General features: G+C 41.6%; 3 protein-coding genes across 5 annotated transcripts; 2 read left to right on the top strand and 1 right to left on the bottom strand.

Annotated features, from left to right (window-relative positions):
- Window positions 1-72: 72 nt before the first annotated feature.
- commd9 (COMM domain containing 9) lies at window positions 73-3,467 on the bottom strand. The gene is made up of 6 exons (XM_030054168.1): window positions 3,348-3,467; window positions 2,706-2,822; window positions 2,187-2,326; window positions 2,051-2,085; window positions 1,850-1,953; window positions 73-1,255 (listed from the first exon to the last, which is right to left on the bottom strand). Exons 1-6 carry the CDS (start codon window positions 3,399-3,401, stop codon window positions 1,121-1,123), a joined length of 585 nt encoding a protein of 194 aa, XP_029910028.1. The 5' UTR covers window positions 3,402-3,467; the 3' UTR covers window positions 73-1,120.
- A 1,034-nt stretch (window positions 3,468-4,501) lies between these two features.
- sh3gl3b (SH3-domain GRB2-like 3b) lies at window positions 4,502-12,648 on the top strand. The gene is made up of 10 exons (XM_030054078.1): window positions 4,502-4,578; window positions 5,709-5,777; window positions 5,916-5,988; window positions 6,909-7,052; window positions 7,431-7,564; window positions 8,277-8,435; window positions 9,755-9,858; window positions 10,127-10,257; window positions 10,359-10,412; window positions 10,542-12,648. The coding sequence occupies exons 1-10, from the start codon at window positions 4,534-4,536 to the stop codon at window positions 10,751-10,753; spliced, it is 1,125 nt and encodes a 374-aa protein (XP_029909938.1). The 5' UTR covers window positions 4,502-4,533; the 3' UTR covers window positions 10,754-12,648.
- Window positions 12,649-13,581: 933 nt separating this feature from the next.
- On the top strand, window positions 13,582-23,011 carry nedd1 (NEDD1 gamma-tubulin ring complex targeting factor). Of its 3 annotated transcripts, none has more exons than XM_030054072.1 (15): window positions 13,582-13,682; window positions 14,388-14,531; window positions 15,196-15,290; window positions 16,001-16,117; window positions 16,612-16,752; window positions 17,161-17,390; window positions 17,870-18,074; window positions 18,483-18,606; window positions 18,750-18,878; window positions 19,444-19,533; window positions 19,715-19,881; window positions 20,393-20,585; window positions 21,348-21,489; window positions 21,688-21,754; window positions 22,295-23,011. In XM_030054072.1, the coding sequence occupies exons 2-15, from the start codon at window positions 14,396-14,398 to the stop codon at window positions 22,397-22,399; spliced, it is 1,941 nt and encodes a 646-aa protein (XP_029909932.1). In that variant the 5' UTR covers window positions 13,582-13,682; window positions 14,388-14,395; the 3' UTR covers window positions 22,400-23,011. The 3 variants fall into 3 exon arrangements, with proteins under 3 accessions (XP_029909932.1, XP_029909934.1, XP_029909933.1); XM_030054074.1 differs by having other exon boundaries at window positions 18,753-18,878; XM_030054073.1 differs by lacking the exon at window positions 13,582-13,682 and adding an exon at window positions 13,693-13,737.
- The last annotated feature ends 1,118 nt before the right edge of the window (window positions 23,012-24,129 follow it).

A 24,129-nucleotide genomic window follows, 5' to 3' on the forward strand; every position in this document is an offset into this window, starting at 1 on the left:
GGACACAGATATTATGTAACTACTTGGTTTTAATTAAATTTAATAATTCTTTGTTTTGTTGTTTTGGAATATTTAACAACAGCAGGAATTAACATCCAAAAATTATGAAAAAAATTCAGGATCAGTACAGGGGAGTGAAGGCCGTTAAAATGGAATGTTTTTGATCCAACACACTCTCACTCTCTCTCTCTCTCTCACACACACACACACACACACACACACACACAGGTGACGATGACCTCCGACAACAGGTAGAGTTTATTACTGCTGCTGCTTCATGACACAAAATCATTTTTTAAAGACAGATACGAAAGCGTCAGATGTATGATGTTAGTTTGTGAGCGTGCGGTGTGATATGCACTAGTCAAGATTTTATTATAAAAGCAGGAGTGTGTTCTGTCCTCCATGGGATTTCTGGGTAAATACAACATTCAAGCTGCTGGTTGAGGCCAGTGGTGTGCACATTTGACTCGTGCAGTTTTCACTCACAGCTGCATCTGCCTGCTGTCTGCTCTGTGCATCATTATACAAAGCATCATTATGTATATATACATACTGAATTATATATAAGGTAAAAACTTTTCTAACACTGAAGGAGGTGATTTCAGGTCACCAGCCAGTCGTTCACCGAGTACTTGTAGTTTTCTGAATTTTCTGTCAAATTTCATATGAAAGCCCAATTCTTGAACAGTGGTGTCTCATACCAACAGCCATAAATAAAAATACCATGAAACAAATATATTACATATTTCTGAACACTCCTGCCCATCAAATCAAACTGTTTTTCTTACTCTAACTGGCGCCTCATTGGTTTAAACTTTTAAATAATCCCTCCCCCAAATATTATGCTCCTCCCCAACAACCTGTTTCAATGGGAAATGCTTCAAATTAAGGAAATAAGACGCTCTCTAAATGCTGTTTGACTGGAAAAATCTGGAATATTGGCACAAAATGTCAGCGTTTGGCAGCTTTAATCCAAACACATCAGCCTTTTCCAATCTGCATCAGCAGAAGTTTGATGTCGACGCCCAGGTAAGACGTTGGTAAGGCGTTCAGGTGCTGCTGGTCCCGGTGGGAAACCAGTGGCTGGTTTTCTGGCTCCGAAGCGTTTCATTGTCCTTTATTTGCCGGCGACCACAGACAGCTGGTCCCGGATGCGTCCCAGTCCGTCCAGTATGGTGTCCAGAGACTCGCGGCTGAGCTCCACCATCATCGAGGACACACACTCCCCCGCCGCAGGACCAGACTCCTCCATCTGCACCGCAACACACCGACACACACACACACACACACCGTCATCATCTGCACATCTGCTTTAATGCAGTGTGTGCAAACTGAATGCACTTACTTAAATCTGATGATCATCATCACTTAATTTGATTTGATTTTGATTTGAAAGTTTTATTTTGAACAACAAAAAAAAAAGAGGAAAAAAAAAATACACACAACCTCTGTAAATTTTCAGGTAATAGTTATGTACAAAGCTAAATAAATTAATTAAATCAACTACGTCTTCAAATTTCATCACGTGACTGGATCACAGACTGTTGGTATGTTCTTTTGAATCCACCTTGTTTATAACTCTTAATATCTCTTGTATATAATATATAATGATTTTATATTACTTACTTATACACACATCATATATATTGCTGACTTATAAATAAGAGTTGCCTCTACGGCTCCAAATAATAACTAAGTAAATAAGTAAACGATACAGAATATGAAGGGGTGCATAATTTAAAATGTACTTGAGTTTGACTTTTTGGACATTTTTGTCTGTATATGATCTTTATGAGGTTTCTGATCTTAGTGATAAACAGAGTGAGGCTGTTTGCTCTCTGCTGACCTTGATCTGGACCAGGCAGGTCGGTACAGCCATGCGGCTGACGGAGTCCGAGCTCGTCACCATGTCGACTCTCCAGTCCAGCTCCTTCAGCTGGGGGAGCGAGACTGAACACACACACACACACACGTTCACAGAGTTACCTCACATACAGGGCCACAGTCTCAATCAGACAGCTTGTGATTTTACATAGAACTCACTCACTTTGGTTACTGAGAGCTTCGGTTCTCCACGTTGGACTGAAAAATAAAGATCAGACGTCACGTCACATCACACTCGGGTCATTTGTGCGGCTCTAAAACCGACCAATAGGAAGGAGCGTGGCGTGCAGGAAACTGACCCGTGCTCCAGCAGGATCTTGGTGAGCAGGTTCTTCAGGCTGGAGTGGAAGGACTCGGGGAAGAGAGCGAGGATCTGCTCCGGAGAGCTCAGGTTGTGGAAGAGCACGTGGTGAGACAGGAAGTGGAGGGACTGGACGAGCTGCAGGAGAGACACAGCAGCTCCGCCTCAGCAACAACGACTAATGCTGCTGAACTAATAATCTGTCACATTTCAAAATAAAATGTCTACGACCAACAGCAGTGGTTCAGTTTTTTTTTTTTTTTTTTTACAAACCTCATACATTTCAGACAAGGCAAATTTGTTTTGTTAGAGGTGTGTGTGTGTATGTGTGTGTGTGTGTGTGTGTGTGTGTGTGTGTGTGTAACAGAATCTGTGCAGAAGCAGAAATATCAGGTTCAAGCTCTCACCACAGCTCTGCTCTGCGGTTTGCTCTGGATTCAGTGGAACAGGCTTATGAGGATACACTTCCCTCTCTCTCTCTCTCTCTCTCACACACACACACACACACACACCGTACCTGTGCTGCCTGGGCAGGGGAGATGCTCAGGGTTGCTGCGGTGGTCTCGGCCAGCCGGCGGCTCGGGGCCCGGTGGCTCTGGACACACACCTCCCTTACAGCATCTTTAGATGGAGCCTGAGGACACACACACACACACACACACACACACACACAACCATCAGCCATATTTCACACAAACAGGAACTTGAGTGTGATACTACTGCCTCACTGTGAAACCTGATTAAATTTTCTTTTGTTGTTAAAAACACTCAAATATGCAAAGACGACAAACTTGAAAACAGGTAATTATGTGTAAACATCTGCACAGTTAAAGCAATGAGCTGGGTTCAAAACAAAGAGGCTCTGTGAGAAATGCAAAACTAATTCAAAACAAATACAGAAATAAAGAAACAAATCAACTAGCATTAGAAAAAGAGAAAAGTGTTCCTCCACTGTCACCGAGGAGAGGTTTTATCATCTATATTTGTAGTTTGCAAGGATTTGTGAAATGGATTTGTAAATACAGGAGTTAAAATAGACACACACACACACACACACACACACACTCTTCGGTCAAAACTCTGGGTAGCGACTCCTACGACACAGAGTCTGAGTTTCGTGTGGAAACTGCGAGGTAAAGGCGGATTAGCGGGGCGATACCTTCAGAAGAAGCTGCAAGGAGGAGAAATGTTCGCTGGAAACAGAGGCCGCCATGATGACATGTGACGTCACGTGCTTGTCATGTGACCCCCACACCGCTGCTCATGGGAAACGAAGTCCTACTGACACACAGCTCAGATGAACCAGTTTATTTTATTTTATTTTATTTTATTTTATTTGTGTCCACGTGGGGATGTTGGGTTGCTGCTGCTAAATTGTGACAGAATACAGCAAAATACAAATAAAATTATTATTATTACAGCAAAGAAAAATAAAATATGAACAAAAAATAGAGTAAGGGGGGTGATAAATGTAACATATCCAGCAAATAAATTATGCTCGCATAATAGATCAATATTTGACAGCATGACAAACAAACAATCATACATTTAAAATAATAACAACGTGCTGAGAGACAGTCTCTCCATTATTTTATCATTATTGTTTATATTTTAAAGACTTTAATGCAGAATATCGATCTTGGAGAGTAGCCATATCAATAAGCCCCCTATTAATAAATCATAAATCAATAAACTGCCATATTAATGCACTATATAATGATAAACACTTATCTAAACAGCTGTAAGTAATAACAATAATAATAATAGGAACCTATAATAATTAACCTTATACGGTTGCTGTTGTTGTTATTGTTGTTGTTATTATCATTAAAATTCCAGAGTATAACATTATTATAGACACTGTTAAATGAATGTTCTGACAAAACCGTTAAAAAAAAAAAAAACAACTTAAAAATAAATGCTATAGAAGACCCCATAGTAATCCTATAACAAGACCCTAAAAACATAGAGACTTACAACTACTAATAAATAACAATAAAGTCAATATTAATATTAATACAGTCTGTAATGCTGTACACCCTCATAAGACCCTCTGGTAATTAATAAAGCCTATAATAACAAATTGCTGAACATCATAAACCCTGACGGCAGACTCGGACACCTTGTGATGCCCCATCCGGCGCGTCCCGGTGGCTGCAGGCGGCGGGGCGGAGCGGCGCAGTCCGGTGTGTGTGTGTGTGTGTATGTGTGTGTTTGCGGGGGAAGCAGCCTGTCAGCCCGGATAGAGCTTGTCGAAACCCTGGCGGGTCCGCTGCTCCCTCTCGGTCGGTCGGTCGGTCGGTGTTCCCCCCTCCTCTGCCCGGTGCGCCCCGCTGGTGAGGAAGATGTCCGTGTCCGGGATGAAGAAGCAGTTCCACAAAGCCAATCAGGTACCGGCGGGACAAACGGGGACAAGCCGAGGTTGTGTTGGGGTTTGCAGGTGAAAGATCCGGAGAGTCTGTCCTCTCTACTGCGACACACCGGGCCTGCTCTTATCATATCAGTCCCATATATCTCTGTTGTCCTGTGCTTATTTACCTATTTATCAATCTAACTATCCGTTATTACTACCGATAGTAGTGATCGGCTAGTATTAGTAGTTGTGGTGGTATTACAAGTACTATTAGGTTTTTATTTTATTTTATTTTATTATTTGTTTAGTGTCTCCTCTTTCCCCTTTATTCCCCTTCGTGAGACATTTTCCTCCTGTCACGTTTTCTTCATTGACTTACCTGCTTGAAGTTTTTTTTTTTTTTTTTTTTTAAACAAAACAAAACAAAACAAAAAAACAAAGCAGAAGTAAATTAAAGGTTGACAATTTAGCGACCAAAATATGTTGGTGCAGATATACAATATTAGCAGGAAGAAGGAAACAAGGGAAGAAAATGTATTTCCAACTGTTTTTTGCCCCCCAGTATAAAAAAATAGGCTACATTTAGTGTTACTAATATGTGTTATCCATTTTGAATTGCATTTGTTTTCTGTTATTGTTCACTTTACTCTTGATAGAATGACTTATAATGGCTTAAATGTGGTACAGAGGGACGTAAAAACTTATGCTGAAGTGTTTTTAGGATGAACATTTAAGACCTGTCAGGTGTTCTGGCCTCTGACCTCTGACCTCACAGGGAGTGATGAAGGTCACCATGAGCAGCAAAAGTAAAAGTGATGGAGCTGAGATATGATTGGCAGAATTGGGAATTTTCATCAGCTTCTCAGCAAATTGGTTGCTTCCTGTAGTTTGTAAATTAAAATGCTAACACATTGAAGAGTGACAGACAGACTCATGTAGGTCAAAGGTCAGAGGTCAGCCATACTGAACAGCAGGCAGAGGTTCAGTGTTTTGCTCAGCAGCACTTGAGCAGGGTGGGGGTTTGAGCCCAGGTGTCTGTGTTTTATGAGTCAGCTGGTGATTGGTTGATCTCAGCTCTGCAGATCTAGTTGCACTTGATCAGACTGACGGCTTGCAGGCAGTTTCTCTGTAGAGCTGGTTGTTCTAGATCTGCTGCTGTTCCTGCAGCTGCTGAACGAGAGGCTGATGGGAGCCGAGGGAACCAAGCTGGACCAGGACTTCGTCAAGATGGAGAAGGTGAGGCTGGAGACGCTGCTCTGCTGGTGGAGAAACTTTTAGTTAGAACAGGAGAGAGAGACAAGCTGATGGGTTCATCCTGTCTCTCTCTCTCTCTCTGTCTGTCTCTCTCTCTCTCTGTCTCTGTCTCTCTCTCAGACTGTCGATGTGATCCAGACTCTGCTGGTGGAGCTGCTGTCCAGAACCACAGAGTTCCTGCAGCCAAACCCAGGTACTACAACAAATACTACAAATACTACCACAGTAAACAACAACATAACAACATAACAACATAACCACAAATAATAAAATAAAACACAACATTTATGCTCTGGCACTGCTAATACTATTATTATTATTTCTTCTATTACTACTAATACTACTACCACCACCACTACCAGTACTACTACTACTCTTACTATTACAACTACTGCTACTATTACTATGACCACTACTATTACTATTACAACAACAACACCTACTACTGCTACTATTATTACTTCTATTGCTACTATTACTACTACCACCACCACTACCATTACTACTACTACTACTCTTACTATTACAACTACTGCTACTATTACTACTATTACAACAATAACAACTACTACTACTACTATTACTACTTCTATTACTATTACTACTACCACCACCACTACCACTACTACTGCTACTATTACTACTACTACTCTTACTATTACAACCACTGCTACTATTACTATGATCACTACTATTACAACTACTACTACTAGTACTGTTATTACCACTATTACTACAAGTACAACTATTACCATTATAATCATTACTTCTACTACTACTACTACTATTACAATTGTTACTCTGGCTACTACTACAACTACTACTACTATTACCACTATTCAGAATCAGAGTCAGAAATACTTTTTTGATCCCTGAGGGGAAATTGGGTCAGTTGCTGTTGCTGAAATTCTCAAGAGAAGAATTAAATTATGAGACAATAGAAAGAAACAGAAAATATAAAAATATGTGCCTTACAAATTTTAAACATGTATGTGCTTTATGTATAAGTTGTGTGTGTAAAATTATGTGCATTAAGTCTCAGTTTATTGCTGCTACTAATAGATCAAGTTCCCTGTGTTTCCACATGAAGTGAATGCCTCAATGATTTCACAGCGTACAGAGCTAAACTGAGCATGCTCAACACGATGTCCAGGATCCGAGGGCAGGGGAGATCTGTCGGCTACCCACAGACAGAGGGCATGCTGGGAGACTGCATGCTGCGCTATGGCCAGGAGCTGGGACCTGCCTCTGGATTTGGTATGTTCACAGTCCCGGCACGGCTGGTCCTGTGACCGCGAAACACGATCAGGACTCTCCTCCGGGAAATAAAACATGACACCTGAGGAGCTTTGTTGTCATTTCCATGTGTTTTTTTTAATCTACGGTGTCTTTTTTAGCCGGGCCTGCAGTGCATTGCAAAATATTACATTGCATTGAAAAATAGGACTGCAAAGTTTGGATTTTAAAAATGTTGGACTGTATATGCAATGCAAGTTATATGATTGGCTTTGGAGGCTAACAAATCTGAAGCCATTCCTCAAAAGATCGAAGGCTGACAGGCAGACACAATACACACTCATGCAGACAGTCACACAAGGTGAGGTTGTTCTATTCATCCATTCATCCTCCGTGCAGGTGGTGCTCTCACTGACACGGGTGAGGCTCTGCAGCAGGTTTCCCAGGCCAAGGACGCCCTGGACATCAAAGTCAAACACACCTTTATCGACCCCCTGCAGGATCTCCATAACAGGGACCTTAAGGAGATCAAGGTGAGAGCTGAACCACCATCGCTGCATGTGAATAAACACACCACACAAATTAATACACACTGTCATGGAAAAAACACATAAATGCACGCTTGGTGAATTGCCTGCCCCTTGAATGTGTTGAAACCCATTAGAGATTTCCAAAAACACATTTTCATATAGAAGTTATATAAGAAGATGCATTTAATTCTGCAGAGCTGAAAAAACAGACTTTCTGAAGACAAATAGTTTTTAGTCCAACAACATGGCCAGACAGCAGGATATGTCACCGGGCAAACAGATGGTACACAAATAAGCTGCCAATGTTTGTGACTGAACATGGAAGTAAGTGCATGCTCTGTGAGCGGCAGTTGCCATAGAAACAGTTAACAATCCAGCTGGCTGCCCATGTTTCCCCGTTGGCTTGCATGAGCCTTTTCTGCAGTCATCATTTAATATGTCAAGGGAATTTCATTTAGTTAAATAATATCACACTTCATCATTGATTTGAATCAGAATCAGAATCAGAAATACTTTATTGATCCCTGAGGGGAATTGTGTAATTAGATGGATTTGGGATTTGATGTCATTTCATAGCACAAAGTAAAGTAAATTAAGCAAATAAGATGAAGAGGCTTTGTGGAGCTACTCTACTTTAGCTGGGTTCTGATTGGATCAGTTGTATTCTGCTTGTTTCTGAGCTTTCTGAGCTTGGTTCTTGCTTCTTGTTTCTCAGTACCAGCTGAAGAAGCTGCAGGGCCGCCGGCTGGACTTTGACTACAAGAAGAGGCGAAGAGGGAAGCTACCGGAGGAGGAAGTGCGACAGGCCTGGAACAAGTTCACCACCTCCAAAGAGCTGGCAGAGAGGAGCATGTTCACCCTGCTGGAGAACGAGGTGAGCCCCCCAACCCCAGGAGAGCACTCACTGTGTCACACAGGCACAGATACTGAAAACCTCCTCACTCCTGGCCCCAGCTGGAGACTCTCTGCAACTGTGGTGAAACCTAAACTGTTAATTTGTTCCTCAATCTGTCTGCCACTCTCTGTCTTGGAGACAGACATCAGAAACTGGGGATGAGACTTCCAGCTAGTGGTACAGAATGGCTTCTCAAAGCTAAGGCTGATGCACTGATTTGGTCGTGTGATTCTTCTGCCAGACTCGCTTTGTGTTCACACTGCAAGCAACATGCATTCATTCTTTAATTTCCTACAGAGAGAACATGTCTGCTGATATGTGGACGCTCAATAATACGCTTGTCACTGCTGCTGAAGTGTTTGTAGTCATTGGCGGCGAAGTTTCCCTGTTAACTTGAAAGCGACAGATCAGCATGGCAGTGTAAAATAGATGAGAAATCGATTTAAAGCCTTCTAGTTCTCTACAACTTTTATTCAAGAGACTACAGGAAAAAAAATGTGTCACATACAGTGCTTGGAGAAGTTGTTAGTTGTTTTCCTGTATTTTGAATTAGTGCTGCCCAATTAGCACTTTTCAGATAGTTAATGCAGCATAAAAACAACATATGCTTTTGAAAGGTAATAACCAGTGCAGGATAAATTTTACGATTTTCCTGTTCAAAACTTTGCGGCTGCAGACCATTGCATAGATGGAATCTGTGGTGGCCATGAAGTGCAAAATACAACATTTCAGAAAGCAAATGAACAAAACTGAAAACACAGCAACGTTTGAGGAACCAGAAAAGGCAGGGCCCTTTTTTTGTTATTGGTCATAATCTGTGTTCCACGTGAAGTCAGTGTTTTTATTTTAAAAATCTGCCACATCGTTCTGTGTGCATACAGATGGTGTGTGTGCTTGAAACTGATCAAATGCCACATCTAATCACACTCATTGGGGAGAAGCTGTTCTTTCTCACCAGTCCTCCTTCTTTCAGGTGTGTTATCAGGGCTCTAAAGGATCTTTGACCTTTGCTGCCACACCTTTTATCTCGACTCAAGTTCAAAGTTTGCATTGTGAAGCTTTCACAAGTGAATTATATTATTACTAAAAAAAAAAAAAACAACAGAATTGGACCGATAAGAGAGAAGGATTTTCTAATTTTGTTGATTTTTTTTTTTTTTAAATTATGTTGTGTTTTCAGGGGTTTTTTTTAAAATTTATTTTCATGAATGTTGTGTTTTGTACTCCTGCATGTTTATTGCCGTCAGGACCTTGGCTGACAGGCAGGTCCGTGCTGATCAACGTGTCTCTTCCTGCAGGTAGATCAGGTGAGTCCCCTGACAGCTCTGATCGCCGCGGTGCTGGACTTTCACCGCCATGCCTACCACATTCTGTTGGGTCTCCATGGCAACCTGCAGGCCAGGTGAGCAGGGGTTTGTATTCTGTTACACAACCACCGAGCAGCTGCCACAGGAATGAACAAGTGTTTTTAGATGACCTGGTAATCTCTACTGTCATTTAAATGGAGTGGTTGGTGTGCTCACTCCATAATACATCTTAATCAGAGCTGCACCCAATTAACAAAGATGGTGATGGTGATGTTTTAGTGGTGATAGTGATTTTAAGGTGTTTGTACTCCTGGGAATGCACCTGTACATTTTTATGACATCTGAAACCCCACACCGTCGCAGGCTGACTGCGGCCAGCAACAGACCGGAGCGACGCTTCCGGCCCCGTGTCAAAGTGATCCGAACCGAGACGGAGCTCAGCGGCAAAACCAGATTTTACCACCAGCCGTCCATCACATCCAGCTTTTCCTCAGGTTCATTTCTGGTTGTACTCTGGAAAAAAAAAAATAAATCTGTGCAGTATTTTTGTAAATGTTTTCCTGACATAATTGTCTGTCTATCTTTCTACCTGCAGGAGAGCAGTTCACAGTTTTAACCTCCACGCTGAACAGTCCCGTCTTTTCTACCCGTGAGCAAATCCTGACGTCTTAAATTTAAGATGCAGCAGGGTCCAATATTTTACACTCAGCATCTCCTCAGTCCAGTATCTAGTAACTCTCTCTCTCTCTCTCTCTCTCTCCTGGTGTCTCTCGCCCAGCGGACAGAGAGCTTGTCCTGGATCAGCCGTGTTGCCGGGCGATTTATTCCTTCCGTCCAGAAAATGAGGGCGAGCTGGGCTTCAAGGAGGGCGACCTCATCATCCTGACCAATCGGATCGACGGCAACTGGTACGAGGGCACGATGGGCGGCCAGTCGGGATTCTTCCCCATCAGTTACGTGGACACCCTGGTTCCTCTGCCGTTGCCGTGACAACGCATCAACCCACGGCGAACGGAGAACCAGGGACTGACAGAAATCAGGTTATAGGTTCTGCTCTGATTTCTGCTCCGCGGCAGGAATGTGACTCATGTTTGAGTATATGCAACTTTTTTTGGGCTTTTGCACAGTGTTTGTACTTATTCACAGGTGAATCTGCAGGCTGCCTGTCTGTTTTATTAGGAATAGAAGGCCATAGTTTTTACCCTAGAGCACTTTAGTTGCTGATCTCTGATCCACTGCTGTTGCACTCGACAATACTATAGCTCAAAATGCCAGGTAGCTCTTAGCTGAGATGTGTAAACTAAAGAGAGGCTCTGTCTCGTAAAAAATGATGTCTTTAGACTCCAGTGTGTTTTCCCTTTAAGAAAAGCCTTTAGCTGCACTTCCACCCAGCAAACTCCTGCTGCCCTCAGAGGAGGACGCAGCAAAATGTCACCATTCACATCATTTTCCCATGTGTTTATAAGGTGAATGCACACCCTGGAAATGCATTTACATCGGTCTGCTATGGTACGAAAGCTTGCAGACTGATTAGCACACTAAATGGATGCATCCTGTGTAATTTCTACAGTAACGATTAAGGATCATCAACAACACTGTCAGTCGATTTTAAACTGCGACGAATGCAAAAAGCACGGCTTGCTTGGACCGATGAGGGATCCCACATATCACTTGGTATCTGTGGGCTGCAGGACAGATTCACACGAGGCAGATTAGTCAGCGCTGACTGACTGGCAGCCCACCCAAAGCACTGTGGGATTGAAGTGGTCAGTAAACAGCACAGAGCCTCATGTAGAGCCACACGTATAAAGTACACAAAGCTTTCTGTTGCACGTCAGGACGTTGCTGTGGATATCGTTGCTTATTTGTGTAATTCAGCAAAGACACAATACGTGATCTACTCGTCATTCATGCACAGTGCTGTACTTGATATCGACCAAACAATATAGATTAAATATTATAATTGATATATATTAGCCAACTATAGTTCATAGAAATAAAACTGTAGGTCACACATATTAAACTACTATAATTGATATAAACCAAACGAATAGTTGATACAAACTAAACTACTGTAGTTAATAGACTAGACCACTATAATTAATTAGAGTAAGCGACTACTGTGCAGTAGTTAATAGACTATTATAGTTGATACAGATTAAAGAAGTGAAACTGACAGACTGTTCTACTGTAGTTTATAGACTAAACTACTGTAGTTAATGTAGAGTAGACTAATGGGTACAGAGCTAACTACTGTAGTTGATATAGATTACACTGCTGTAGATGAAACTGACTGATATCTAGCCTTACACTGGAGAAATAAATCAATCAACACGAATGTGATGTAATGGTGTGCATGCATTTGTGTGTGTGTGCGTGTGTGTGTGTTTTCCTGGTATTTTCCAAAGGATGTTTACTCGTTCAATTTGAGCCAGGAGCGAGCCGGATGAGGGAATCCTAGTTTATTTTATTGATCTGATGTAATGCCAATTAAAATCTGTTTCTAGTGGATATTTTATGTTGTTGGGTGTTTAATAAGCAATAGACAGGTGGAGAATTATCTTAAAGATGTCACTTTACTACCTTGTTGTTAATCAGTTTGCTCAGTGACAATACATAAATGTCTGCATTGTCATCTTTAATATATCTTACATTATACTCTCCGATCAATTTTTACCAAAAAAATGTGAGTGACAATAATTTCAGGTAGTTCAGAAGGCAGTGGCAACGATTTAGGCTGCTTGACATCAAATCTTTTTAATGGAAACGACCTGATTTTCTCCAAAGGAGGCAAAACCAAGAAAACGCTAAGAAAGCAGACTCTCAGATCTGCCTCTGCTTTCATATGGATTTATGAACGTATTTCTGCCATTGTTTTCCAGAGAGATGAGCGCTGTAATGTCTTTATTTTTAATTCCTCTCCTCAATAAACAAATTGCCAGTCCACAAATGAGTTCATGTGTTTGGGTTTCTCTATTATCTATATCTATATCTATATCTATATCTATATTTCTCTATATCAAGGGTAGGCAACCATGTACCATAGTGATATGGTATACAGTTATATGGTTGTACATACACTACTCACAAAAAGTTAGGGATATTTGGCTTTTGGGTGAAATTTATGGAAAATGTAAAATGTTCACGCTACAGTGATATTATATCATGAAAGTAGGGCATTTAAGTAGAAGCATGCACTGGTGATTTCCTCATCTCAAACAATTTCTTGAAACAAAAGCCAACAACAGTGGTGGATATACCACAACAAAAAATGTCAGTGTCAATAACTTGTGTGCCGTTGAGCATCAATTACAGCTTGACAACGACGTCTCATGCTGTTCACAAGTCGACTTATTGTCTGCTGAGGCATGGCATCCCACTCTTCTTGAAGGGCGGCCCTCAGGACATTGAGGTTCTGGGGTACAGAGCTCCGAGCCTCTACACGGCGACTCAGCTGATCCCATAGGTTTTCTATGGGATTCAGGTCTGAGAAAGTGCAGGCCACTCCATTTGAGGTACCCCAGTCTCCAGCAGCCGTTCCCTAATGATACGACCTCGATGAGCTGGAGCATCAAACACCTGATGTGAATTTTGCCGTTAAGCTCCTTGTTAGAAAACAGCAACTTGTGCAAAAAGTACTGAAACACTGAACAGTTGGACATGTGCATTCAAAAGTTTACAGAAGGTCACATTAAGTTCACCTGTAAAGGTTAGAATGCATTTTAGGTTCATCCTGAAATTTCACCCGAAAGCCGAGTATCCCTAACTTTTTGTTAGTAGTGTATATTTACATGTTTGACGTGTGACTGTGTCCAAACCTTTCTGTCCCTCCTGGCTCTCCGTAGTGGCGGTTACTGTGGGACCCAGCGGCTCAAATTATAAACCAGCTTTAATAAGAGCGATTCAATCGTCTTTCTGGGTAGGTGTGCTGTCTCTTAATGGACGAGCCGAAACATTTTACCTGTTTCCGATAAGTTAGTCCATGTTTCATGTTGTTTGACCTGTTTTATGCCACTTGGGTAACTTAAAGCCTTCACTGCTTTATTTAACTTTACTTGTCGCGCTGCTAACGTTAGCTAGCTTAGCCAGCTAACTCCACGGTTAGCCAAACAAACTAGTGAGTTAGCTTAACCAACTAATCACACTGCCCTAATGAACTGCGGGTTTACAGTGAAATAACAAGAATTAAATCTGAGCGGCGGATAGTTGTTTGTCCTGCCGTTAAAGGCGCATTACACACTAACAGAGTTGAGTTTTGAAGCCGCCCTGCTCAGTTTGTCAGCTGTCTGACAGTCCAAGTTTAGCTAACTGTTGCTCCGACAGCTTTCCAGTCATCCACAGGTCAGCCAGTGTGGACAGACAGGAGACCAAAACCTTCCCCACACCCAGAAAACTGGTGACAAGATCACCTGTTAGTTTTGTGACAGTAGCATTTAACTAAAAGCCGGTATAAGTATAAAGAATAACTACAAGTCAAAATGTGAGATCTGTTGTTGCTATTTTCTAAGACACTTCGCTCTACTGCCAATCTCAAGGCTGCTCTATGCTGTGTGTGTGTGTGTGTGTGTGTGTGTGTGTGTGTGTGTGTGTGTGTGTGTGTGTGTGTGTGTGTGTGTGTGTCTAGGCGTTGCCATGGAGGAGGTGACCCGGCTGGTGTCCACAGGGGACTGTGTGAAGATATGGGATGCGGTTTCCATGGCGCCCCTGCAGCAGTTCAACCCTCACAGCATCAGCCACCCGGTGGCCCAGGCCTGCTGGAGCTCCAACAGTATCCTCATGACACACACACACACACTCACACACACACAGAGGATTCATCAGCTCACGCTCTGATAGATCAAAATGTGTACATTAAATTGACATTTCAGTGTGACATTCAAAATATCAGTTTGGTTAGGCCAGGTTATTAACTAACGTAATTAAATTTTAATGTTTTTTTTTGTTTGTTTGTTTGTTTTTTACATAACATTTTTTTAGTTTGTTTACTGAAATGTCATTGCATCAGTCACCATATGGGGATGATTTTAGTTTGTCTGAATTCTGTTTTTTGCATCTTAAGCGCATTTTGTCATCAGAAAGTGTCTATTCATGTGGTGGATGAATAATATTTCAGTCAATGTCAATATGAAAATACTCAAAATGTAATCAGTGTCAATGAATTTGTAACACAACATTGCACTTTTTTTTGTAAATTCCATCAACATTTTGGCAAATTCTGTGATATTCCACACTTTACAGTTTAATCTTTTTTCATTATCACACACACACAACAGATCAGAGTGACAGTTTTGTTTGTGAAACTACACTGTAAACAATACTATCAGTTTGTCGTCTGTGGTCTGAATTAGTAGTACTGTATGAAAAATTTGGGGAGTGTCTATGCTAAAGGATGTACACAGTAACAGTGATCCAGCCTTGACCGACGTGTTCAGACCAGTACCTGGTCAGCGCCAGCAGCATCGGAGACAAACTGGTGGTTTCCAGTCTCAAGTCGTCTCCTCTTCCGGTGGTTGAATTGGGTGAAGGGGTAAGAACACTTAAAGTACACCTCCAGTACAGTCCATTAAACCTGCACTCTGAAATGTTAGAACATATTAACAATCCTGTGCTTTGTGGAGACTTTTTCAGACATATTGTTATAAACCAACACCAACTGCACAGACCAGTCAAGTTGCTGTTTTCAGCTCTTTTCCAAGGTTAATTGTGGAAATCCATCACAGAGTTAAGGTCCTCCCTCTCCCCTCCCATAAAAATTCAAAATGGTGGAATCCATGAACAACTGATGCAGCTGGTGTTGATAAGCTGAAAAGGCGATGCTCTGAGTCAAAAAGAGAATATCAGACCTGCAACAAAACATACCAAGGTTGATTTAACTGAGCTGTTACCCTGCAGGCACAGAGCTTAGCAAAGTTTGTCCTAGCAGGCCTCCGTACTGCTGTGGTGTTTACTTATGGAGGGAGAGACTTTGCCGAGAGTTTACATGCAGATGGGTTGTTGCTCTCGATACCATCTAGTGGTTAGATAAAGTCACACAGGTCAAATTACAGTACACCTCTAATACTGTTTGTTTGTTTATTAATAGGATCCCCATCCCTGTCTACTCTGAACGCTGATCTAAGCTGGTTTGAAATGTTTGAGATGGACAAACTCCAAGACATTTTTGAAAATCCTATTAAAGGTGTACAATATTCTAATGATCTCCACTGACAGCAGCTGTTGTTGTAATTGTCTGTTCAGAAAAAGCAGACGCGTGTGTGTCTGAGTTCGTCATCTCAGTTCCTGGCGAGTGGCGGTCTGGATAACTGTGTTCACATCTGGGACCTGAAGACCAAGAGACTTCACCGCTCTCTCAAGGTAAGACTTCACACAGGCCAGGACTGGACTGGGCAGGGCAGTGCTTAGCTACACTAAGACCTGTAGTATTCCAGATATTATAAACAAGAATTTGTTCATAACTGGGTAATTGTGAGGTGAATAGAAAAAGTTAACTGGTCTGACTTACCTAAGAATACAAAGAAATGAGAATTAGTGACACAACCTATTTTTTCCACACATTTGTTGCTGTCCTAGACCTTTACTTAAAAATTTTAGTCATATTTTCCTTTTTTAAATTTATGACAGAATTGTTAGTGTAGACCAGTTAAATTCATTCTCGATATGGTATGTAAATGCTCACAAATTGATAAAAATCATGAACCTTTGAAAGTATGTGTTAAAGAGACACACATAAAAATGATTGGAGTAATATAAACTACTTGCAGACACTAACTGACAGGCTGAAACTCAAAATGAGTTTGGTGTTCCTAAATCTTCGGTTTTGGTGAATTTTTGGTTTCGGTCTCTGTCAGGACCATAAGGACGAGGTGACCTGCGTTTCCTTCAACGCCAACGACAGCTGCATTGCGTCAGGCTCTACCAGCGGAGATCTGGTGCTTCACAGTCTCACCACCAACTTGTCCAGCAAAGCCTTCGGCCACGGCAGCAACCAGGTCAGACACAATAATGCTGCAGCTGTTCCTGTGTGGAAACACACAGCTACAACTGTGTGTGTGTGTGTGTGTGTTTTATAGAAACAAACTATTACATACGTTTTCTTAAAAATCTTCTGGCTGCTGATCGCAAATGCAGTAATATAATTAGAGATAAACTATACTTATTGTAGAAAAAGTAGTCACTGGACACATTCAGCTGATAATTGAAAAACTAACATAAATTAATCAGTAATCAGTAAATAAGTGTTAATTGCAGCCCTAGTAGAACCGTTGTCACAACACTTGATTAGATAGAAATAAACAGCCTTGTTAGCAGTGATTTGTTGGAAGGAAAGCTTGCACACTTCTGGTCCTTCATCCTGCCGCTGTCTTTGTTGACTAACAAGAGCTTCCGTGTGCCTTCAGCCCATCCACGACCTGAGGCTGTCCATGCTGAAGCGCTCCCTGTTGGGCAGCGTGTCCGACAGTGGCACCCTGGTCCTGTGGGACTCCAACACCCAGAAGGAGCTGCACGTGTTTGACGGGGCCCACAAGGCACCGGGCTCTGGCCTGGCCTTCTCCCCGATCAGCGAGCTGCTGCTGGTCAGCGTCGGTCTGGACAAGAAGATCATCTGCTACGACAGCGCCAGCAAGATGTAAGACTCAGCGTTGAGTTTCAGTGGCAGCATTTTCTCATTTTAGACAGGCTGACTCTCAATCTGATTCAACCTGTAGTGAGGGAAACTGTAATCCATGGATTATGGATTATAAAAGTTTATTGAGGGAGAGCTTTAGGTGCAAAGAGAAGTTAAACCCTTTTCACTGTGTAGTGGTGCCATCTGCAGTTACCAGAAGTACAAACCAGAAGTAGACATGACCTCATTTGAAAAATTGCTTGCCAATAAAGAGAAAATAATTCCTATTTATTTACTTTTAATTAGTATTATTGTTTGCTATGAGCCTTGAGAAATCTGCTGGCCCAGTTTCAGTTGGGAAGCAACTTTCTTCAGAATGATAGAATTATTTCCGAGCATGGATATTGTCATCAGCATATGTTGGTGAATATTTTATTTTTGGGTCATCCTTTATACAGTGTCTGTGTGTATGTGTGTGTGTGTGTGTGTGTGTGGTCCAGCGTGCTACGGAGCATCCGGGTGGAGTCTCCTCTGACTGCGGTGGACTTCTCTCTTGATGGCACCGGTCTCGTGGTTGGATCCACACAGGGAAAGATCTACCACTACGACCTGAGGAACTCCAGCGCCCCCACCAAGATCACTGTAGCACATAAAACCTCTGTCACCTCCCTGCGCTTCCAGAGCAACACCAGCAGACACAACAAGGTACTGACACACATGACAGACAACAGACTTAACAAGGTGCCATATCTTAGTCATTTTAAAGATGTTTCAAGTATTAAGAAAACCAAATTTAGACTCCTTTCTGGTATTTTTAGCTGTGACCAGCAGATAGTATGTAGCTACGGCATGTCTGTCGCTTTGAGTTTAGCTCTGTTTTATGAAACATAGGTTTGCCGCAGAGAGACTGGAAGCTGAGTGGTTGATTGATTCAGATCACTGCCAAACTGAAGGCAGTGTATCAAAAATTACCGTGCCTGTCGTTGTCTGTTTGCAGTAAGACTTTATCATGAAATCCTGCCTTTGACCAACAGTTGTTGGTCCATCTAAAAGCTGTTTAGGTTAGACACCACTTACATTTTCTTTACTCTCTCTCTTTCTGTCCCCTCTCAGTCCAGTAAACTGAGCTCCACCAAAATTTCCAGCACTAAGAGAGTCTCCAACAAGCTGCCCAGCAGCCAGACGAGCCCTGCCCTCGGAACAGGCCCCGCCCCCCCCAGGCAGGCACCAAGTACAGGTCAGCTTGTCCCATTTATTATTATGGAAACTAGACATTACATTAAACTACAGTCGTTTCATTACATAGTATCACAGTAATTTACATTATGCGTACATTGCATTTCAGTGCGTCAGTCATGTTTGTGTCTCTTGTGTGTCCAGCAGGGGGTGCTGGTGTAGAGTCTTTGTTCAGGGAGGCTGAAGGCCAGCAGGGGGCAGAGCCACTTCCTGTTCCAGAGAAGTTCTCTTTTGGAAGAAACAGTCTGGACTTCTTCTCCCCTGTCAGAGAAGGTCAGATGGACTGAAAACTTGTGCTGCCTTTAAGGCCTCCTTGAAACTTTGTACTTCCAACCTCACAAGTTGTAAATGCCACAATGCCTCTGGTCAGAAACATTAACAAAACATTAAGAGACCAGACCATGTAACAAAAGGAGGTTTTTGGAGGCTGTTTAAATCTTGTTTTGTTGCAGCGGTAGAATGAAGAGTATACCCATCACTCAGGAAATTGATACTGAAATATTATGTAGTGTTATGACAGCTAAAAGTAGAACAGATGGTGTAATTAGATACTTATACCACCAAGCTTTAAACATTATAGCCATCGTTATTTCTATTGGTCTTTTTTGCCACTTTATTGGGTTATGGATAATTATGGTAAATCTGGCAGCACTTGAACATAGCCTAAACCTGGGTTCTTCTTTCCATCCTGATGTTTTGTTCAGACTGAGGATCACTAGAGACCAACTGGCAGGAAGAGTACACGTTACAGCAGCCAATCACTTTACAGTTTGATAGAGGCTGAGGTATGGTGATTTTTTTTTTCCTTACTTAATTTTGAGCTGCCTTGTGTCCGTAGCAACCAGTGTGGACACGTTGTCCAGAGATGGGGAAGGTCAGCCGGTGGTCCGTCGGGGCAGCCTGGATGTCTTCTCTCCAGTCCGAGATGGTGAGACTTCCCTCGCTCTACTGATTCTTCTGGTTGACTGAGCCCTGATTTGATTTAGCTGGACAGAAACATCTTTAATGCTCACCACTGAAGGTCTTGTTGCCGGGCAGATTCCCAGCTTTTGTTCAGATGTCATCATGTCAATGTTGCCCAAGGAGACAGGACTCTCTCTTTGTTACAGACTCTTACTCAGGTGCCCCCCCGCACCGTAAGACACCCTTGGGAACGCCCCTGGGAACCTCCGGGACACGATGCTACAGCCCTCTGTCCGTCTTCCAGACGCCCCCGCCAATCAAAGAGGAGGAACCAGTCCCTGCTGCAGCAGCTGAACCATGTGACTCCAGAAAGGTCCTGCCCTCTGACCTCAGGATCTGTTTAGAAATTCACTGCATCACACAGCTTACTGTAACAGAAACATAACATAGCAGCAGACATAAACATGGCATTACAAAACAGCAAAACGCAGCATAGCGTAATATAATAGCACAATGTAGCATAACATCGCTGCCATCAGTTGGTGTCACATCACTTATAGGACTTAGCCATATGGACGAAATCAAATACCATGATTTTTACCTAATAATTTGACATCGATATTGTGATGATTTTCTACTGGTGCTTTCATAAGATATTTACACACATTATTTTTGGTAAACAGTCATTACTAATGTGGATATGATGACAAAACACGCAAAGTTTAATAACAGAACAGCCAGAACAGTTCAGAAATAAATAAGTTCAGAGAATTGCTGCTTTTAACAGTAATACAGACAAAACATGCCATGTCATGATATTATGATATTCAAAATTGCTAGTCACATAACTTTGCATATATTAAAGAAAAAGTTTTGATTCACAGCTGGACAAGGCCAGCGGGTCCAGCCTTGAGGGAGAGGGTCAGACCACGCCCACCTCGTCCCAACAGACCAATGACAGCCAGCCGGCCCCGCCCTTCTTTACCCCAGAGCCCAGTCTCAGGAGGGCCAATGGCATTCATCCTCAGCTGAGCTATGATACACCTGTTCACGGAGCCCCGCCCACATCCACAGCAGGTACAGCAAGGCACTCCTCGTGGTCTGGTGATGAGGGTTAGTCGGGTTGGTTTGATTCTGGTTTTAAACGTAACTTTTAAACGTAGACTAAAAACCCATCTCTTTGGTCTGGCCTTTATGTAGTGTCTTATAATAATATAATTTTATAGTTTTATAGGTACTCTACTTCTTATTTACTATTAATTATTTTATCTGTATTTGTTTTATTGTGATTTATTGACAGTTTCTATTATATTCTACATTCTATTTTATTGTTTTTCATCTTGTTTTTTATATTTTATTCAGTATCTTATTCTTGAGTTATTTCATTATTGCTGTGTCTTTGCTGTTTTAAATCATTTCATATTGTTTTTATATTTTTACTCAGTATCTTATTCTTGAGTTATTTTATTATTGCTGTGTTTTTTTTACTGTTTTAAATCATTTCATATTGTTTTTATATTTTTATTCGGTATCTTATTCTTCAGTTATTCTATTATTGCTGTGTCTTTATTGTTTTAAATCCTTCCATATTGTTTTTTATATTTTATTCAGTATTTTATTTATTTATTTATTTATTTATTATTATTATTATTATTTTTTTTAATTAACCATATTTTATGAGCATGCATCGGTCTCCATGTCCTTTCACTTCATATTTTATGCTTATTTGTCAATCAAGATGTAAAGCACCTTGAATATCATGCATTTGTTTGAAAGGTGCTATATAAATAAAATTTGATTGATTGATTGGTTACTTAGCAGCTCCGACTCTTTTTGCAGGTCCATCTCTGGCGGCCGCGGTGTCCAACTCTCTCTCTCACAACATTGCAGACGTGGTCGGACAGGGAGGAGCAGCTCCTCTCACGTCCCTCCAGATCCACTTCATCCAGAACATGATCCATGAAACCCTGGAGGACTTCAGGTCAGTGCAATAAAACCTGGATTGTCCCTGCATACGAGAAAATGGGCATTTGTCAAATTTTGTGCATTCTTAAAGTCTGATACAAAACTCCAGTCCCATTCTTCGCCTAGAAAAGGTTGTATGCACATATTTGCATGTCTTCAGTGACGCGTGGCAACATCCTGATGTAGATGTGATGTTTCTCGCTCTCCTCCTCAGGGATGCCTGTCACAGAGACATCATCAACCTGCAGGTGGAGATGGTCCGACAGTTTTACATCCAGCTGGTACGAGACAACAAATCTGCTACAGGCCCATTCATTTCTGCAGACGGGCTTTTAATGTTGTTATAATCACTGCTTCTTCTTAAATTTATTTTTAAGGGTCTACTTTCTCTCTGACTGATTTTGTGGGAATTTACTGCCTGTAAAAAAAACAAACAAAAAACTTGATAACTGTTTTGACAAGCATTAAACAAAAAGACTATCTTAAGTTAGCAGCTGTCCTTGAAGGAGGGTGTCATGTACCCTCGTCCTCTGTTGCACAATGAATTAATCTGTTTCTGCAAGCGTAAGCAGAGGCATCACTATCTTTCTTCTGCCCATCTTTATTTTAAACATTATCCCCTTTCAGTTCACTTAGCGGGCTTATCTAAAGCCTTAAATAACAGGCTGTACCTCTCTGCAGCCAGAGCAGAGAACCTGCCTCCTTTAACCCCCCAAGTGCAACACCCACAACCCTGCATTTCAGCCAAAGAATAAAAGAAAATGGTTAATATCACTTTTATTGGCACATTGGATGACATGTTGAATGTTGTGTTGTTTCAGAATGAGATCCACGGTCTGATAGAGAGATACTCTGTGAACGAGTCTCTGGTGGAGGAGATTGAGAAGCTCAGAGAGGAGAACCGAAGGCTGAAGACCAACTTCTGACCCCCTGGAGGCCGGACGTGCCCACCTGGAGCCTTAACCACCAGACTGACCCTCTCTGCAGCCGGAGCAGAAAAAAACTGCCTCCCTAACCCCACTACTCATCCAGCTCCCTGCCATCCTCAGTGCCTCCTGCCAGGAAACCAGGAAAAACTGCTGGATACTGCTTCTCTTTACTCAAAGATTTTGTATCAGACTGAATACCAACAGTGCCCTCTGGTGCTGAGGAGAAATACAGCATCATAATGTGTGTGTGTATGTGTGAGTGTGAGTGTGAGAGTGTGAGATATTGAGGTTTGCATTTTGTAGCTGGAGGCCTTAGGCATATGAGTTGTATAGCAAAGGATAATAAAATATAAACAGCCCTCTAAATGGGATGAAAATGTATTTTCCGACTGATGTAATAAAAAGAAAATGTTACAGCACATAATAAATTAATTTCTGGCTAAAATTCACCATCAGTCTGAAGATACTGTCACCTTAACCGTTTGTACATTTTCAACCCATTTAGAGGGACATGTTGGTCAGAGATGCCAAGCACCTTTCATGTCTGCTTGTATCATGTTTTTATTAAGAAGTCATAGCATTTAAGAATAAAAAAGATCCCATATTAAAACAAAATCAGAGCTCTTTTCTTCACCTGTAAACAACAACAGTGTCCCAGAAGTGTGTAAACAGTTTTGATTTGAAGCCAACATAGTGTAGCTAATAAAATGTTGAATCAGAGCGAATTCCAGCCAGATCTTCCCCCTTAAACTGCAGCCACCAGCATATGGATTCAAAATGCATTAGTCACTTTTTCTATGTATAGCACATAGCCCTAAATATAGGATAGTTAATTTTCACTTAAAGCATTTCATATTGTGTGTTTTTCTGGTATATATGTTCACACACAGATGTAATATATTGTCATTCTTCTGTCTCAGTTTCTTATTTTGTGCACCTTCAGGATGTTTTTACAATTAATACGCCCCATTCTTTCTATTTTTATGTAGTTTCTATTTTTGCTGTATCTGACCCACTTTCCCTCACATTGTTCATTAAAGTTTCATCTGATCTTTCACTTCAAAAATATGCACACCCCCACACACACACACACACCACACACACAGATACACACACCTCGCACATTCCTGCATTGGTGTATGAGTAGATATACATGACATCTTCACAAAAAAAAACTGTCAGTTTCTAAATTATGGCATTACTGCAGTTCACATTGTCCCGCCTTGACAGGAAGGGAGAGTTGCATAATCTGTGTATGAACAATATCGCCCTTAAAAAGAAACGGGTCCCTGATTATTAACCTTGATGCAGCAAATGTGCCACATTTAGTCTACAGTTCCTATTAGAGAGAGTGGTGGTGTGGTTGTGAAGTATTTCATTTACGCTGCAGCATGTGGCCTATATTGTGAGTTTTTACATTTTTTTCTTCACAATGATTTCCTCCCCCCGTTTCTTCCTTTACTATATCAAGAGAAAATGCTTTAGCCCTCCTAAACTGTAATCTCATTAAATATTTGGGTGTTTATGTGGTAGTGTATATGGACAGTTGTGCTGTGTTGGATTATAATGAAACACACTGGGGCCCAGCTGGACAGAGATGACATCACCGGTGGCCCTCTGTCACCCAAAATAATCCAGTAATTTGAAAATGAATGGACACAAACAACAACAACGACAATAAAAATCATAGCGGCTGCTGCTGAAAGTGCTGACAAAAATGGCTGTGC

Source organism: Myripristis murdjan, chromosome 6, assembly GCF_902150065.1.
Source record: "Myripristis murdjan chromosome 6, fMyrMur1.1, whole genome shotgun sequence".
Lineage (NCBI taxonomy): Eukaryota > Metazoa > Chordata > Actinopteri > Holocentriformes > Holocentridae > Myripristis > Myripristis murdjan.

Coding starts and splice junctions, on each gene's coding strand:
- nedd1 (XM_030054072.1), top strand. CDS start 14,396: ATGGAGGAGGTGACCCGGCTGGTGTCCACAGGGGACTGTGTGAAGATA. Junction 18,075..18,482: donor ACACCAGCAGACACAACAAG/GTACTGACACAC, acceptor GTCCCCTCTCAG/TCCAGTAAACTGAGCTCCAC. Junction 18,607..18,749: donor CAGGCAGGCACCAAGTACAG/GTCAGCTTGTCC, acceptor TTGTGTGTCCAG/CAGGGGGTGCTGGTGTAGAG.
- sh3gl3b (XM_030054078.1), top strand. CDS start 4,534: ATGTCCGTGTCCGGGATGAAGAAGCAGTTCCACAAAGCCAATCAG. Junction 7,053..7,430: donor GGGACCTGCCTCTGGATTTG/GTATGTTCACAG, acceptor TCCTCCGTGCAG/GTGGTGCTCTCACTGACACG. Junction 8,436..9,754: donor TCACCCTGCTGGAGAACGAG/GTGAGCCCCCCA, acceptor CTCTTCCTGCAG/GTAGATCAGGTGAGTCCCCT.
- commd9 (XM_030054168.1), bottom strand. CDS start 3,401: ATGGCGGCCTCTGTTTCCAGCGAACATTTCTCCTCCTTGCAGCTTCTT. Junction 2,823..3,347: donor CCTTGCAGCTTCTTCTGAAG/GTATCGCCCCGC, acceptor GTGTGTCCTCAG/GCTCCATCTAAAGATGCTGT. Junction 2,327..2,705: donor CCCCTGCCCAGGCAGCACAG/GTACGGTGTGTG, acceptor TCTCTCCTGCAG/CTCGTCCAGTCCCTCCACTT.